Raw genomic sequence first — 15827 nt, forward strand, 5'->3', positions numbered from 1 at the left:
CCCACAAAACTGGATTGTCTTAATTAGAAGTAGCCATCCTCGGCATTCACTCAACCACAAACTATTTGGCACCAAAACTTAACATTGGTCAGGTGGTGGATATGGATATTCAAAATACCATTGAAAGAGCTGGGTTCAAAAAGGTTAAAACACAGCAGCAAAGAAAGGGTTAGAGGAACTCCACTTTCTGGCAACATCTGTTGTGTAATGTTTTGAGTCTGCTATGACTTTGATATTAATTCACTTTATTTCTGCATAGATGCTGTCAGACCTGTTGTGGTTCTTCATCTGCAGTAATTTTGTCTTAACAGGCAGGGACATACATTTCAATGATTTCATGAGTGTACACATGGCACCACTGTTGCCTAGCTCAAAGTGAGGCATGCATAGAATGTTGTAAACCAACAATGGCTAACCTTGGTTTCAGCAATCTATAAGTGCATGCCAGCATAAGAATCAGACATAGCTGAAAGTAAAGTGCCAATCTAGTGTAGCTGTAACAAAACTGCATATCTAATAACCAGAATCAGAATATTGGGGAGTGAAATAATTTTACAGATGAGATAAGAACAGAATCATACCACACCTTAACCTAAGTTGGGGGAATGAAAGAAGGGACTTCAGGATCATCCCTGTAATCAAATTCAGCACGTGGATGGTATTTTTCAGCCAGAGTGCAGAACTGATTATCCATCTTTGCTCTCTGACATTCCTAACATTAAAGGCTAACTTTGAAATAATGTGAAATTGAGAAATGGCTGATTTAATGACTTAATCCAGGATCCCATAGAGCTGAAGGTTTGTACTCCAGAACAAGCTAAACTGCTAGCCACACTGATTTAGTACCACACTGGCATCAATCCAACAAAGTGGAATGTTGTAATTGTTCCATCTACAAAAACCACAAGTATATTCTGGCCAATTATGCCCTTCCTCCAGCCCACTCAAAGTGTTGGAGGAATAGGTCATGATTTGGAGATGCCAGTGTTGGACTGGGGTGCACAAAGTTGAAAATCACACAACTCAAGGTTATATTCCAACAAGTTTATTTGGAAGCACTAGCTTTCAGAGCACTGCTCTTTCATCAGGTGGTTGTGGAGTATAAGATCGTAAGACACAATTACAAAGTTAAAAATCACACAATACCAGGTTATAGTCCAATGGGATCAAACAGATCCACAGGAATCGGTGACAGTACTGATGAGGTGCTTATTGAACAATAACCTGCCCATCAGTGTTTGGTTTAGTTTTCAGTAGAACCACTCCGTTGAATACAGCTTTGATGTAAACATAGACCAAAGTTGAATTCCAATGATCAGGTGAGAGTGACTTCCCTTGACATCAAGGCAGCATTTGACTCTGAATCAAGGTGTGCTGGCAAATCTGAAGTCAGTGGAAGTCATGGGGAGTACCCTCCACTCGTAATCATACCAATCACCAAAACAAAATCACTTAGCAGCTCAAACCTTTTATGTCCATGTCTTAGGAATCACTTCTTTATGGCATGATTAATGGAACTGACTGAGTGAACGTTCCCACTTTAGTTTGTGATGACGGTCAATGTGTCAGATGAAGATGATTAGGTGTAGGGCAGAATCCTGAGGAACACTTGCAACAGTACACTGGGGTTTCTAATAACTTATAATTACAACACAAAATATATATCAGAGTATGTAAAATGTTCTGTAATGTATGCTAGTAGTTTCTTGGCATTTTGCATTTTAAATTATCCTTTCAAATTTTCTAAAACCTCTCCAGAAGTCCAAAGATGTGCAAGTTGGTGGATTGGCCATGCTAAATTGCCCTGTAGTATCCAGGGACATGCAGGTTAAATGGGGTTAGCTTTCATAGAATCTTATAGAATCCCTACAGTGCAGAAAGAGGTAATTCACCCATTAGGTCCACACCAACCCTCTGAGGAGCATCCCATCCAGGACCCAACCTATCCTTGTAACCCCACCTAAACCGCATGTCCCTGGACTCTACAGGGCAATTTAGCATAACGAATCCACCTAACATACAAATCATTGGACTTGAGAGGTTTTTGATAGTTTAGAAGAATAGGGATGTGATGGAAAATGCTAGCATACAAAACAGAACATTTTCATATTTTTCCGGTTGTAATTTAGGTTGTTAGAAATCTTATACTGTTCCAAAGTCACAGGCATTACTCTTGACTGACATCCAAGTGTGCATTTCAGAAGAGGACCCTGACATATATTTTAAAAACTTTTGACATTGACTTTTTTTTAAAAAGTCGAGCACTGTAAGGGGAAAAATCTTTAGCCATATTCATTGTTAATGGATATGATAAGCTATAACAATTGTTTGCAAAAGGATATGAATAAAATCAGAATTAGAGTTAAAAAACACAATTAAGAAACAAAGTGCAGTAATTTCTTTGAGGCAAATGTGAGGGCTGCAGATGCTGGAAATCAGAGTCTAGATTAGAGTGGTGCTGGAAAAGCACAGCAGGTCAGGCAGCATCCGAGGAGCAGGAAAATTGACATTTCAGGGAAAAGCCCTTCATCAGGACTGACGGCGGGCTTTTGCCGAAAATGTCGATTTTTCCTACTCCTCGGATGCTGTATGACCTGCTGTGCTTTTCCAGCATCATTCTAATCGAGACAGTAATTTCTTTGAGGTAAAAACAATGACTGCAGATGCTGGAAACCAGATTCTTGATCAGTGGTGCTGGAAGAGCACAGCAATTCAAGCAGCAGCCGACGAGCAGCAAAATCGACGTTTCGGGCAAAAGCCATTCATCAGGAATAAAGGCAGAGAGCCTGAAGCGTGGAGAGATAAGCTAGAGGAGGGTGGGGGTGGGGAGAAAGTAGCATAGAGTACAATAGGTGAGTGGGGGAGGAGATGAAGGTCATAGGTCAGGGAGGAGAGGGTGGAGTGGATAGGTGGAAAAGGAGCTAGGCAGGTCGGACAAGTCCGGACAGGTCAAGGGGACAGTACGGAGCAGGAAGTTTGAAACTAGGATGAGGTGGGGGAAGGGGAAATGAGGAAGCTGTTGAAGTCCACATTGATGCCCTGGGGTTGAAGTGTTCCGAGGCGGAAGATGAGGCGTTCTTCCTCCAGGCGTCTGGTGATGAGAGAGCGCGGTGCAGGAGGCCCAGGACCTCCATGTCCTCGGCAGAGTGGGAGGGGGAGTTGAAATGTTGGGCCACGGGGCGGTTTGGTTGATTGGTGCGGGTGTATCGGAGATGTTCCCTAAAGCGCTCTGCTAGGAGGCACCCAGTCTCCCCAATGTAGAGGAGACTGCATCGGGAGCAACGGATACAATAAATGATATTAGTGGATGTGCAGGTAAAACTTTGATGGATGTGGAAGGCTCCTTTAGGGCTTTGGATAGAGGTGAGGGAGGAGGTGTGGGCACAGGTTTTACAGTTCCTGCGGTTGCAGAGGAAAGTGCCAGGATGGGAGGGTGGGTCGTAGGGGGGCATGGACCTGACCAGGTAGTAACGGAACGGTCTTTGCAGAAAGGGGTGGGGAGGGAAATATATCCCTGGTGGTGGGGTCTTTTTGGAGGTGGCGGAAATGTCGGTGGATGATTTGGTTTATGCGGAGGTTTGTAGGGTGGAAGGTGAGCACCAGGGGCGTTCTGTCAAAGACCGTTCCCTCCGTGACTACCTGGTCAGGTCCATGCCCCCCTACGACCCACCCTCCCATCCTGGCACTTTCCCCTGCCACCACAGGAACTGTAAAACATGTGCCCACACCTTCTCCCTCACCTCTATCCAAGGCCCTAAAGGAGCCTTCCACATCCATCAAAGTTTTACCTGCACATCCACTAATATCATTTATTGTATCCGTTGCTCCCGATGCGGTCTCCTCTACATTGGGGAGACTGGGCGCCTCCAGCAGAGCACTTTAGGGAACATCTCCGATACACCCGCACCAATCAACCAAACCGCCCCGTGGCCCAACATTTCAACTCCCCCTCCCACTCTGCCGAGGACATGGAGGTCCTGGGCCTCCTTCACTGCGCTCCCTCATCACCAGATGCCTGGAGGAAGAACGCCTCATCTTCCGCCTCGGAACACTTCAACCCCAGGGCATCAATGTGGACTTCAACAGCTTCCTCATTTCCCCTTCCCCCACCTCATCCTAGTTTCAAACTTCCAGCTCTGCACTGTCCCCTTGACTTGTCCGACCTGCCTAGCTCCTTTTCCACCTATCCACTCCACCCTCTTCTCCCTGACCTATCACCTTCATCTCCTCCCCCACTCACCTATTCTACTCTATGCTACTTTCTCCCCACCCCCACCCTCAGCTAGCTTATCTCTCCACGCTTCAGGCTCTCTGCCTTTATTCCTGATGAAGGGCTTTTGCCCGAAACGTCGATTTTGCTGCTCGTCGGCTGCTGCCTGAATTGCTGTGCTCTTCCAGCACCACTGATCCAGAGTAATTTCTTTGAGCAGAGTACCTTTCCCTAAACATTACATCACAATACAAAATGTGCAGGAAATGCTTTTTTAAAATCAGTGTTTTACAACTCATGATTACTAAATCTGAAAACAGAAAAAATAAAAACCATGTCATGTGTACAAGTATTAGCATACAATGTCTGCAATGACAGGGCTTCCCAAATTGTGCGCAATATCCTCCACACAAAAATGGGTTTTGGATTGTGATTCAGAGGCACAAAGGATCTTGAAATGATAGCAGAGGTGTCCCTGTAAATCAATTTTTGTCTATTGGTGGCCATGAAGACTTTTAGATTAGATTCCCTACAGTGCGGAAACAGGCCCTTCGGCCCAACAAGTCCACACCGACCCTCCGAAGAGTAACCCACCCAGACCCATTCCCCTACTAATGCACCTATCACTATGGGCAATTTAGCATAGCCAATTCACTTGACCTGCACATCTTTGGACTGTGGGAGAAAACCGGAGCACCCAGAGGAAACCCACACAGACACGGGGAGAATGTGCAAATTCCATGCAGACAGTCTTGTATCACTGCCACAAAATAAAGCCTTTGAAAAAGCACGTGCTAGTTTTTATTTCTTGTAAACTTTTTTTTCCTGATCAACTTCCTCAACTTACTAGTGAATGGTTAATTGACAGAAACCCATATCCTGGATATTGAGATAGATGTAACAAATTTGCCATCTCTTCTTTCATTTCAGTGGCCGAAGCTCATGCAAATCGGGGCAAATTTGAGGTGTGCACAGGCAGTTTTTAAAAATTAAATATATACACATGCTTGTTAGACATTAAATGAGTCATAACGTTTTCACAGGATGGAAAACTTCCACAACAATATCACACTAATGTTTCTGTTGTGTACTCTAAACCTATGGGGTGACGATCATAAAATCTGGTTGTGTGTGTAACCTGCAGTTATTTATATTAAATGTCCTGTAGATATAGAAGTGGAATTTCAAGATTTTATGCAGCTAACAATTATAAAGTTATAAAGAGAATTAGAAATAGTAATGTAAGAGTCCAATTTACAATGTGACTTGTACTATATATATTTACTTTAAGCTTTTCATTGTTGAACATTTGAAACAACAATGACTCTGGAAGCTTCTATGTAAAGTCCCTGATCCCCCTCAAAAGCTCTCATAGCCTCCAAAGTCTTCACACAAAGTCTGAGTCATTAAAATAGGCTCACACCAGGAAAAAGTCTTAGAAGCTCTGCACGATGATGTGAAGGGAGTAATAGCCCATTGTGCAAAGGATGTCACCTGGAAAGGAAACTGAAATGGTGGTCAATCTACATTGCATTTGTTATAATTATAACCAACTGACTGAACAGTACATTTCTGAACCATTGATATGTGTACACTTTGAAAACATATCCAAGTTATGTTTATATTTTAGGTATTACACTTAAGCAGTTTGAGATATTTAAATTTTAAAGTCACATTGCTGCATTTAAAAGCATTTAAGGAATTATACTAAGTGATCTCATTAGTGCTGATGGCTTTAAAATTAACGCTGGTTTCTGAAGAACATCATTATGCCATTCTTCCAGCACCATTGTTCCAAATTAGCATTTCTACTTGGCACCATACTCTATCAAGTATTGAGTGAGATGCAGCTTCTAAAATTCATTAAAAATTTCAACCACTGTCAGAGCTAAATTGTATAATTGCTGCACTTATGAACCATAAATGGGTGTTTTGAAAAGCTTTAATAAAGTAACAACGCTTGCATCAATTTGATTCCAGACAGATGGATCTATTAGAGCATTTAATACAGAAATAGTCAACGAAGCCAATACTTTCAAATATAAATATATTTTAATATCAATGAAAAGAAAATTAAAATGTGATTCTGTTTTTCCATACATTAAAGGTTCCAAACTGGCTTACACATTGAAGGCAAAGGGTGATGGTAGAACATTGTTTTTGTACTTGGAAGTCTGTGACCAGTGGTGTCCACAGGGATTGGTGTGGGATCCATATTGTTTGATTTGTACATTAACAATCTGGATGTGAATTTAGGGGGTTTAATTAGTAAGTCTGCAAATGACACAAAAAGAGGGGGTGTTGCTGATAGTGAGGAGAATGGTCTCAGGCTACAGTGTGAAATTGATCAGCTGGTAAATTAGGTAGAACAATGGCAGATGAAATTTAACTAGGAGAAAGTGAGGACTGCAGATGCTGGGGAACAGAGCTTAAAAATGTGTTGCTGGAAAAGCGCAGCAGGTCAGGCAGCATCAAAGGAGAAGGAGAATCAACGTTTCAGGCATAAGTTTCCTGAAGAAGGGCTTATGCCCGAAACATCGATTCTCCTCTGATGCTGCCTGACCTGCTGCGCTTTTCCAGCAACACACTTTTAAGATCAGATGAAATTTAATCCCAATAAATGTGAGGGGATGCATTTTGGAAAGTTTAAGAAGGGAAGGATATACAAAATATGATAGGTTTCTAGGAAGTACTGAGGAATAAAGGGACCTTGGTGTTAAAATCCATTAATCCCTGAAAGTACAGTTGACATGGTGGTGAAGAAGGCATATGGGATGTTTGCCTTCACAGCAAGCGTGAAGAATATAGGACCAAGAAAGCCTTGTTACAACTTTATAAAGCATTCCACAGATGAAATACAGTGTGCAGTTCTGGATACCACACTATCAGAAGAACATTGAAGACAGTACTGAGGAGATTCACCAGGATATTGCCTGGGGTGAAAAGTCTTAGTTATAAGGAGAGACTGGATGGGCTGGATTTGCTTTTCATGAAGCAGAGGATGTTGAGGAGGAATTTGACTGACATTTCCAAAATTATAAGAGTAGACAGTGAGAATCTAACCACAGATGGGCTTAAGTTTATGATGAGGAGTAAGTGGCTTCGAGGAAATTTGAGAAAAAAAACTTTCCACCCAGAGAGAGGTAGAGGTATGAAACATGCTGCCTGAGAGGGTGGAGGAGGCAGGTATTGTTACAAAATCTAAGAAGAATCTGGATGCATATTGAAAATGCCAGCAGCATAGTGGACTATGGACCAAGTGCAGGTAAATGGGATTAGTGTAGTTTGATGTTTGTTGGATAGTATACTGTGACGCTGGAAAGCACAGCAGGTCAGGCAACATCCGAGGAGCAGGAGAGTCGACATTTCGGGCATAAGCCCTTCATCGGGAATGAGTCAAAGAGTTATAGATTGTCCTGTACGGAAAAAAACTCTTTGGTCCATCTACCAATATCCTTTATTAATTTAGTGTCAGTTGCCAGCATTTTGTCCCTAATTCTTTTAACCCTTTCCTATTCATGTACTCAGCAAGATGCCTTTTAAATGTTGTAATTGTACTAGTCTCTACCACTTCCTCTGGCAGTTCTTTCCATACCCGTACCACCCTCTGTGTGAAAACGTTGCCGCTGAGGTCATAGAGAGGTACAGCACGGAAACAGACCCTTCGGTCCAACTCGCCCATGCCGACCAGATTTCCCAACCCAATCTAGTCGCACCTGCCACCACCCAGCCCTTATCCCTCCAAACCCTTCCTGTTCACATACCCATCCAGGTGTCTTTTAAATGTTGCAATTGTACTAGCCTCCACCATTTCCTCTGGCAGCTCTTTCCATACACTACCATCCTCTGCGTGAAAAAGTTGCCCCTTAGGTCTCTTTTATATCTTCCCCATCTCACCTGAAACCAATGTCCTCTAGTTCTGGACTCCCCCACCTCAAGGAAGAGACTTTGTCTATTTATCCTATCCATGCCCCTCATGATTTTATAAACCTCTATAAGGTCACCCCTCAGCCTCCGACGCTCCAGCGAAAGCAGGCCCAGCCTATTCAACCTCTCCCTGTAGCTCAAATGCTCCAACCCTGGCAACATCCTTGTAAATCTTTTCTGAACCCTTTCAAGTTTCACAACATCCTTCCCCATGAATATTTTCAGCTCCAAGAAAGTTTCTATTCAAAGTAACTTGGAAGTTCACATGAAAACACTTTGGTTAGAGTGACTGGCTCCCTCGAAAAGATGCGTGATGTACCTCCTAGGAGAAACTTTTCTCCCTTCTGAACAATAACCTTGAATCTTCTTTTCTGAAGTCAAAACTAAACTGTGGTTTTTCCAGCCTTTTGTTAGCAATATAAACACTCAATCCATTAATGCCAGAAGGATTCTCCAAGGAATCTGACTGCAGTCACATGTCTTCTTGGAATTGATGCATTTTGGACACTGTTCAATTGACTTTTTAAATTGTTTAAAGAAATGACCTTCGCAGATCTGACCCACATCCTTCTGCCTCTGTTTTGAAATCCAGAACTCAAATTATTGATGTATAAAATACATCTTTTTGGAGCTTGGGTGGGATAAAAGAAAACAAAGATACTGCAGTCACCATTGCTGTTTCCATTTCATTCTTTGCTAGTCCATTGGGTTACTTGGATTTACTGCCTCTATCAAAAAATGCTTTCCTGTTTTAAGTACAATTTAGCTGACTACTTGTATGCAAGATAAGTACTTTCATAAACAGAAAACATATGCAAACATGGGGCTTTCTTACCCTGTCACTCTCAAAGTACATCACATTGACCATTTTGTATTTTATAGTGTCATCTGCTGGTCTTTTTCCCCATGCTGTAAATTGCAGATCTAAAAATAATTAATGAAGTTAGCCAAATCTATAAAAATAGATGCTAAAATGACTGAATTTTGAGCAAAGTAACCATTGTGGAGTTACATTTGACTATGGCTGATTACCAGGTAGGTTATCGAAAGACTAAAGTAATTGAGAAATAATTCAAGCTCTATTATCTTCATCTGATTTGATACACATTCCTCAATTTACATGATCACAGTAGTTTTCAGGAATGCCCAAATGGCAAGCAGGCGTTAGAGGGTTACACTTGTAATTGATTGCAAGGATCTGCAACAGGATACAGTTGGATTTGCATTCTGTAACAAAGCATTCATGCACTTTTTCATGTATAAATTATGTTACCAGACTATATTGATACATTATTTTATCAGTGTTGGCTCTTAATAATTTTTACATAATTAACCTCTCCAATAGAAAGCCACAAGGAACCTCTCCCCTTTTACAAGTTTCCCTTCTCACCTTAAACCTACACCCTCTGCTTTTGGACTTATTACAGTCTCAGTATTCCAACGCAGAAGCGTGATTATGTCTCTATCATTTTCAATTCTTTGGCAATAATCTTAATAAATTATTATACCCATATCAATGCTAAATAGTCCCAGAATGAAATCCTATTGTGCCTTCCATCACCATAACGTGCTCAAGCACCCTACAGTTACTTCAACTTGTATCTAATTTTCAGACCAACTCAAAGACGCAAAGTGGAGAAAACAATTTTGCAATTATAAGGTTCTTTCCATTTGATATTTAAAATTAGATTCAGTATCTAAATCTACTGGAAGTATATGAATTTTTTTTAACAAGCTTAGTTGAATCTTTGTTTGCTATAACCATTTTTAAATTCCAAGGAAGACCTGTAACTGCAAGTACTACTCCTTTATTTTGCATACTGCTAGTTATAAATGGAGATTCAATTGCAGTTGAGTCTTGTGAAAATCTTGTTCTTCAATACCATTGGGATTCTGAGCCAAATACTTTATGTTGAATACTGCCAATGGCCAACAACATTCCTTCAATGGAAAAGCACAAAGGAGACAATTACATCATGTACATTACCAGATATATCATTGGCATCTAGATTCATATTTAGCCTCTTTTTGTTATGTTTCATTGCTAATTAATGTTTAACCTGGCACCAGGGAGCAAAAATGCACACAACATTATATGAAGAACATTTCAAATTGTGGCTTTAAAACTCTCCAGGCCGTAGCAAGACTTTGGAATATTCATACCAGACAGTAACTTCAAGGATCTTGTTACATTCAAAATGGTGTCTGCGTGGATCCACTGAATTAACCTTCACAATCCTTCAAAGTAGTTCCCAATGAAAAACTTAGACACATTTCATGTTGGCCAGTTTTCTAAACAAAAAGCTGAATACATCATTATCAAATCTTCCATTTGGTCATTTCACTGGTCTTTATATTAACAGTGCAATTTAATTAAATTTAAAAATTCTTAGGCTCTTGTAGTAATCAAGTTTAAAATCCTGGATCCCAAGATATTTTTTGCTGAATTTGTTTTTCTTCATAACAAATAATTTCATCACCAAGCTTAAAATTAAGGTCTTTATCCAAGCTGAGGCCACATTCCATCCCTGTCTTCACAACTGGGACATCGTCCTTCAGATGTTTGAGAGAGGTGAGAAAACCTGAATGAAAGGCAACATTTTTTCATTACTATAAATTTGGTTTTATTCTGTTAATAACAAATACTTAGCAAAACATTTAAAAACATATGCAACTAACTTGTCAGCTCTTTGAGCCTGCTCTGCCATTCAGTATGATCATGGCTGATCATCATGCTCAGTAATATAAAACAAAGAACGTGGATGCTAGAAATCTGAAGCAAAAACAGAAATTGTTGGAGAAACTCAACAAGTCTGGTAGTGTCTGGAGAGAAAGCAGAGTCAATATTTTGAGTTGTGACCTTTCTTCTGAAATGTTCTGAAAAGGGTCACTGGACTTGAAACATTAACTCTGCTTTTTTTTCTACAGATACTGTAAGACCTGCTGAGTTTCTCCGGTATTTTCTATTTTGTTTCAACCTACTCAGTATCTTGTTTCAGCCTTACCCCATACACCTTGATCCCTTTAGCCCTGAGAACAATATCTATCTCCTTCTTACAAACATTTAATATTTTGGTCTCAACTGCTTTCTGTGGCAGAGGACTCCACAAGGCTTACCACACCCTGGGTAAAGAAGTTTCTCTTCACCAGAGTCCTAAATGGCTTACCTCATATCCTTAGACCATGATCTCTGGTTCTGGACTCTCCAGTCATCAGGAACATCCTTCTTGCATTTACCCTGCCTAAACCCTGTTAGAATTTTATATGAGATCGCCCCACCCTCTTCATATGTTAGTCCTGCTATCCCAGGAATCAGACTGGTAAACTTTTGATGTACCCTTTCCATAGCTAGACTATTCTTCCTCAGGTGAGGAGACTAAAACTGAACACAATACTCCAGATGTGCTCTCACCAAGGCTTTATTACAATTGTAATAAGACATCCCTGCATTCTCTTGCTATGAAGACCAACATTACATTTCTCTTCTTCACCACCTGCTACAACCTATATGCTTACCCTAAGCAACAGGTGTACAAGGACATCCAGGTCACATTGCAACTTCCCCTTTTCTAATCTATCATCATTCAGATACTTTTTTTCTACCAAAGTGGGTATCCTCACATTTATCCACATTTTCCTTCATCTGCCTTATATTTTCCCACTCACAGCTTGTCGAAATCACATTAAAGCTTCTCTGCATTCTCCTCACCATTCACCCTCCCACGCAGCTTTGTATCACCTGCAAACTTAAAGCTATTACATTTAATTCCCTCATCTAAATCATTAAACATACTGCGACTAGCTGGGATCTAAGCATTGATCCCTGTGGTTTGCTACTCGTCACTAACTGCCACTCAGAAAATTACCTGTTTATTCCGACTCTTTGTTCTGTCTGCTGGCCAGTTCTCTATCATTCCTGATGAGGAGCTTATGCTTGAAACATTGACTTTCTTGCTCTCAGATGCTGCCTGATCGGCTGTGCTTTTCCAGCACCACACATTTTGACTCTGATCTCCAGCATCTGCAGTCCTCACTTTCTCCTAGTTCTCTATCCTTGGTAGTGCACAACGCCAAACTCATACTCTTTAATTTTACATGCGAAACCTTATCAAAAGCTTGGCGCCATCTTCTTCATAGCTTCCACTGCAGTACCTCTATGGCCACACATCATTCCTGGTCAACAAAGCAGTCAAACCTGCCCTATCCCTACCACTAGACTTTGTGAAAAGAGAGTTCCTTCTGATAATTTTAAAAAAAAATTCACTATTTGTTTAAATAAAAATTTACATTTTATAGATCATTCTTGAGTTGTAGTAAGTTACTGAATGATGTTCACAATGCTTTGCCTCCTGTTGGAATTATTGCAGGCGGACTGGGAGTAATTTGTTAAATAAGGGAATTTCATAGAAGGTATATAAATACAATTGCACAACAACTTGATAAAGTCCCTTAAGAGACTCATACTAGGCAAAATATACATTAACCTGGTTTTCAAAGAAAGAAAATTGTTGCTTCTGAAAGAGCATGGTTGAGTCTATAGTACAGGAGCACTTTTGTAGGTTATATACACAGAACTGCACAAGAGGTAAACTTGCCCTTCCACAAAATATTTCCATCACGGATGAGCTTAAACTTCATCTTTCTGTGCAACTGACCCTTCTGGACTCTGCACCCTGCTACAGGAACCTTTGTTTTACCTATTGTTACATGGAAGAGTGCCAACACTGATGCTTCTCCTGGAAGTAAAACAAAATTGAATTAAAGAATCGTGAAAACTGCTCTTGTAAAATACATATCTAAACATTTAAGAACTGGGCATACATCAGTTCATATTTACAACACATAGACAAAGAAGTGAGTTTAAAAGGCTGCATCTCACAAAGAACGTGATTTCAACTTATAAGTAGCAAAACACAAAACATACCTATTATACTTTCTTCAAGATCTGGTGGCAACTTATCACTCAGTTCATCCTTGAGGTCATCAATGAGTTTATAGATAACCTTATGCAATTTGATTTTTATTCCTTTCTTGGTAGCCATCCGTTGTACTTCTTTGCTTGCATTTACATTAAAACCAAACACAAGACCTAAAAATTCAAGAAGAATGCTGTTTCTCTTCAAGGCATATTCCATGTAATTGCAGTCATACATATCATTACTCCTTATCCTACACCAGAATCTTATCTCAACTGTATTCACAATATAAATTCAGGAAAACATTCACTGTAGGAGAGAGATGAAAAAGAACTTTGGGAAGGATAAGTTCACCCTCTGCCAGGAAATGAACATTTCTACTGGTTTTTCACCCAATGTAGATACATGATTAAACTATATTCATATTGCCTCAGTATTGCTTTCTAATTCCAAATAAGTTCATAAATGTCTGACAATATTTCCCGCAATAAGTTCCTCATAGGTTTTCAGTTATCAACATGTATTAAACTTCATGGGGATTCTATCAATCCACCATGGATTTAGAAGGAATAGGTAGTGTCAAACAAAACTAATGTAATTCATACAATTCGTTTATGAAAACAGCAGAACCAAAATTGGTTGAACAATAACAATAGAAATATTGTGGAGCGTCAGTGCTTCAAATCCCTCTTCACTATGAATAATATGATGGCAGCTGTTGGCAATATAAAATTTGCTGATGACATTAAACGTTACAGTTGAGTGATAGGCACAAGATAAATGGTAACTTTCAAAAGAATTTGAGACATTTTAATGGTCAGATTTGGAAAATACGTATGAATTTTAATGTCAATAGGCATTAAATACACATACTGAGATTGATAAGGTAATGGAAACTTGGGCTGGTTTCTTATGTATTCTTGAAACATTTCATGACGTTAATCTGATGTTATGTTCTGCATTTAATCGAACCTAGTATTGATTCCGCTAAGTATCTCTAGAATTATTAACTTCCATAGATAATGTAAAAAGCTTAACAACAGGAATCATCTCAGCATGGCACAAGCATTACTACAAGGTTGAAAACTGAATCAAGAGTTTGTTGGTGCTAGGGAGTGAAACGAAACGTCAGCTAGTTCAAGTTAAATTTAGCATTTTAATTCCCTCAGCCTAGCTTTCAATTGCAGCCTGAACTTCACAAAACATCTTTTATTTCACTATCTTACTGAATATGGCTTGCTGAATGTGAATTGTCCTTTGAATATCAACTTTTTCCAAGACTTGTTTCAAATTTTCTCTTGTTTAAAATTGTACTACTTGTCTATTATTTGCCTAATCTTAACAGCAATATTCTGGGCTCATTTTATTTGTCATTTGACATCTTATTATCTCAGTAAAAGTTAACATATTTCCTTAATATTGTAAGGCCTAAAAACCTAAGATCATTTAGTCTTTCATAATGGCTTCAATTTTCACTTCACCACTCTAGATTAAAATTTAAATCAGGATCCAAAAATAAATGTGATAGAGCAATAACCATGGAAGCTCTCCATTCTCTTGTCTGGCCAACTACAGTCAGGACATTATTTCAAGAATCCTGTTGGCAATCTGACTTTAAAATAGTTACATTTCTGTAAGTGTTCTGGAACTTAGATTCAACTCAGCCAGGTTTAATTTGTCTTATGCTTTCCCAATGTATGCACAGGTGCAGGGTGTGAAATCAGAGGATTACCAATTTATTTTCCCTTCATATCCTTTGGGTTGTAAGGCAAGGACTGGGAAGCAAATCTCCAGCACAAATGCTAAGGCATGTTGTAAGTACAGGAGAGAAACAGCAAAAAAAACGTAATTAAAAGCAGAATTTAACCCTTACCTGAAAAAATCTCTGCTGAAACAATATCATTTTCACTGATATCTCCAACACCAAAGTGAATCACTTTGAGTTTACACTGTTCATCAGCATCATAACTATCAAGGATGTTTAGAATGGCCTCTACAGAACCATCAACATCACCTACAGGGAGATAAAATAGACTTTTCAAATATTCAATCACCATCTCGGTTTAGGTTTCTGAACTGGTACCTATAACCAAGACAGAACAACATACCAACACTGGATAAAGAGATAAAGCAACAAGGAAATAAATATATTCATCACCAAAACAAGAATGCAAGCAATAAATCCAACTGGCAACAGCTTCATTCAAAATCAGATGGATTGAGAATGTCTGACAGCAACCTAATAACCCAGCAGAAAACCAAACTGTCCATCTCTTAAGCCTATGAAGAAAGGTAACAACAATATACAGTATGTAGAATCAAGAATCTAATATGGTTGTACTGCACCAATAAAGCACATCATTATCTTCAAGTTCATTCAATGAGAGTTAGGTTATATACATGAAGAAAGCTGCACAAGTGCAATTTTCATCTAGCTAGGAACATGGTATGGCTGCAATAACTGGATTTGGTTTTGGAGAAAAAAAATTGAAGTCTTTAAAGCTCCAAATTTTAGAAGAATACAAAGATGCTGGACAAGTACATAAATATAAACCAGGCTGCTCTTGAATAGAATAATCACATTCACAATCAAGCATTATCCTCACATAACAGACACTAAGGCAAAGTGTTAGAGGGCTTTCATACTTTAATGAGAAAACCTTATTGCAGTCCCACTGCACTGAAAATTGATGCATAGGATGGTACAATCACAGGTCCACGAGTAGCAGGGTGAAGGTGTGGTATTAGTGGTGGAAGGGGGCATGACTCAGGAC

General features: G+C 39.6%; 1 protein-coding gene across 3 annotated transcripts in view; it reads right to left on the minus strand.

Moving 5' to 3' along the window:
• Window positions 1-6776: 6776 nt before the first annotated feature.
• The window catches only part of mtif2 (mitochondrial translational initiation factor 2), a 51671-nt gene continuing 42620 nt past the window's right edge, over window positions 6777-15827 (minus strand). For 2 of the 3 annotated variants that reach the window (XM_043695984.2, XM_043695987.2), the window contains 4 exons: window positions 14927-15067; window positions 13062-13226; window positions 12733-12873; window positions 6777-10719 (listed from right to left, as the gene is read on the minus strand). In XM_043695984.2, the coding sequence (XP_043551919.2) occupies window positions 10550-10719; window positions 12733-12873; window positions 13062-13226; window positions 14927-15067 (617 nt within the window). In that variant the 3' untranslated portion in view covers window positions 6777-10549. Of the gene's footprint in view, window positions 10720-12621; window positions 12874-13061; window positions 13227-14926; window positions 15068-15827 lie in introns of all 3 variants that reach the window. The other variant, XR_015758452.1, reaches the window with a different exon arrangement.

This window comes from Chiloscyllium plagiosum, unplaced genomic scaffold (genome assembly GCF_037043375.1).
Source record: "Chiloscyllium plagiosum isolate Xiang-an unplaced genomic scaffold, Cpla_swu_hap1 HiC_scaffold_10, whole genome shotgun sequence".
In the NCBI taxonomy this organism is placed as follows: Eukaryota; Metazoa; Chordata; class Chondrichthyes; order Orectolobiformes; family Hemiscylliidae; genus Chiloscyllium; species Chiloscyllium plagiosum.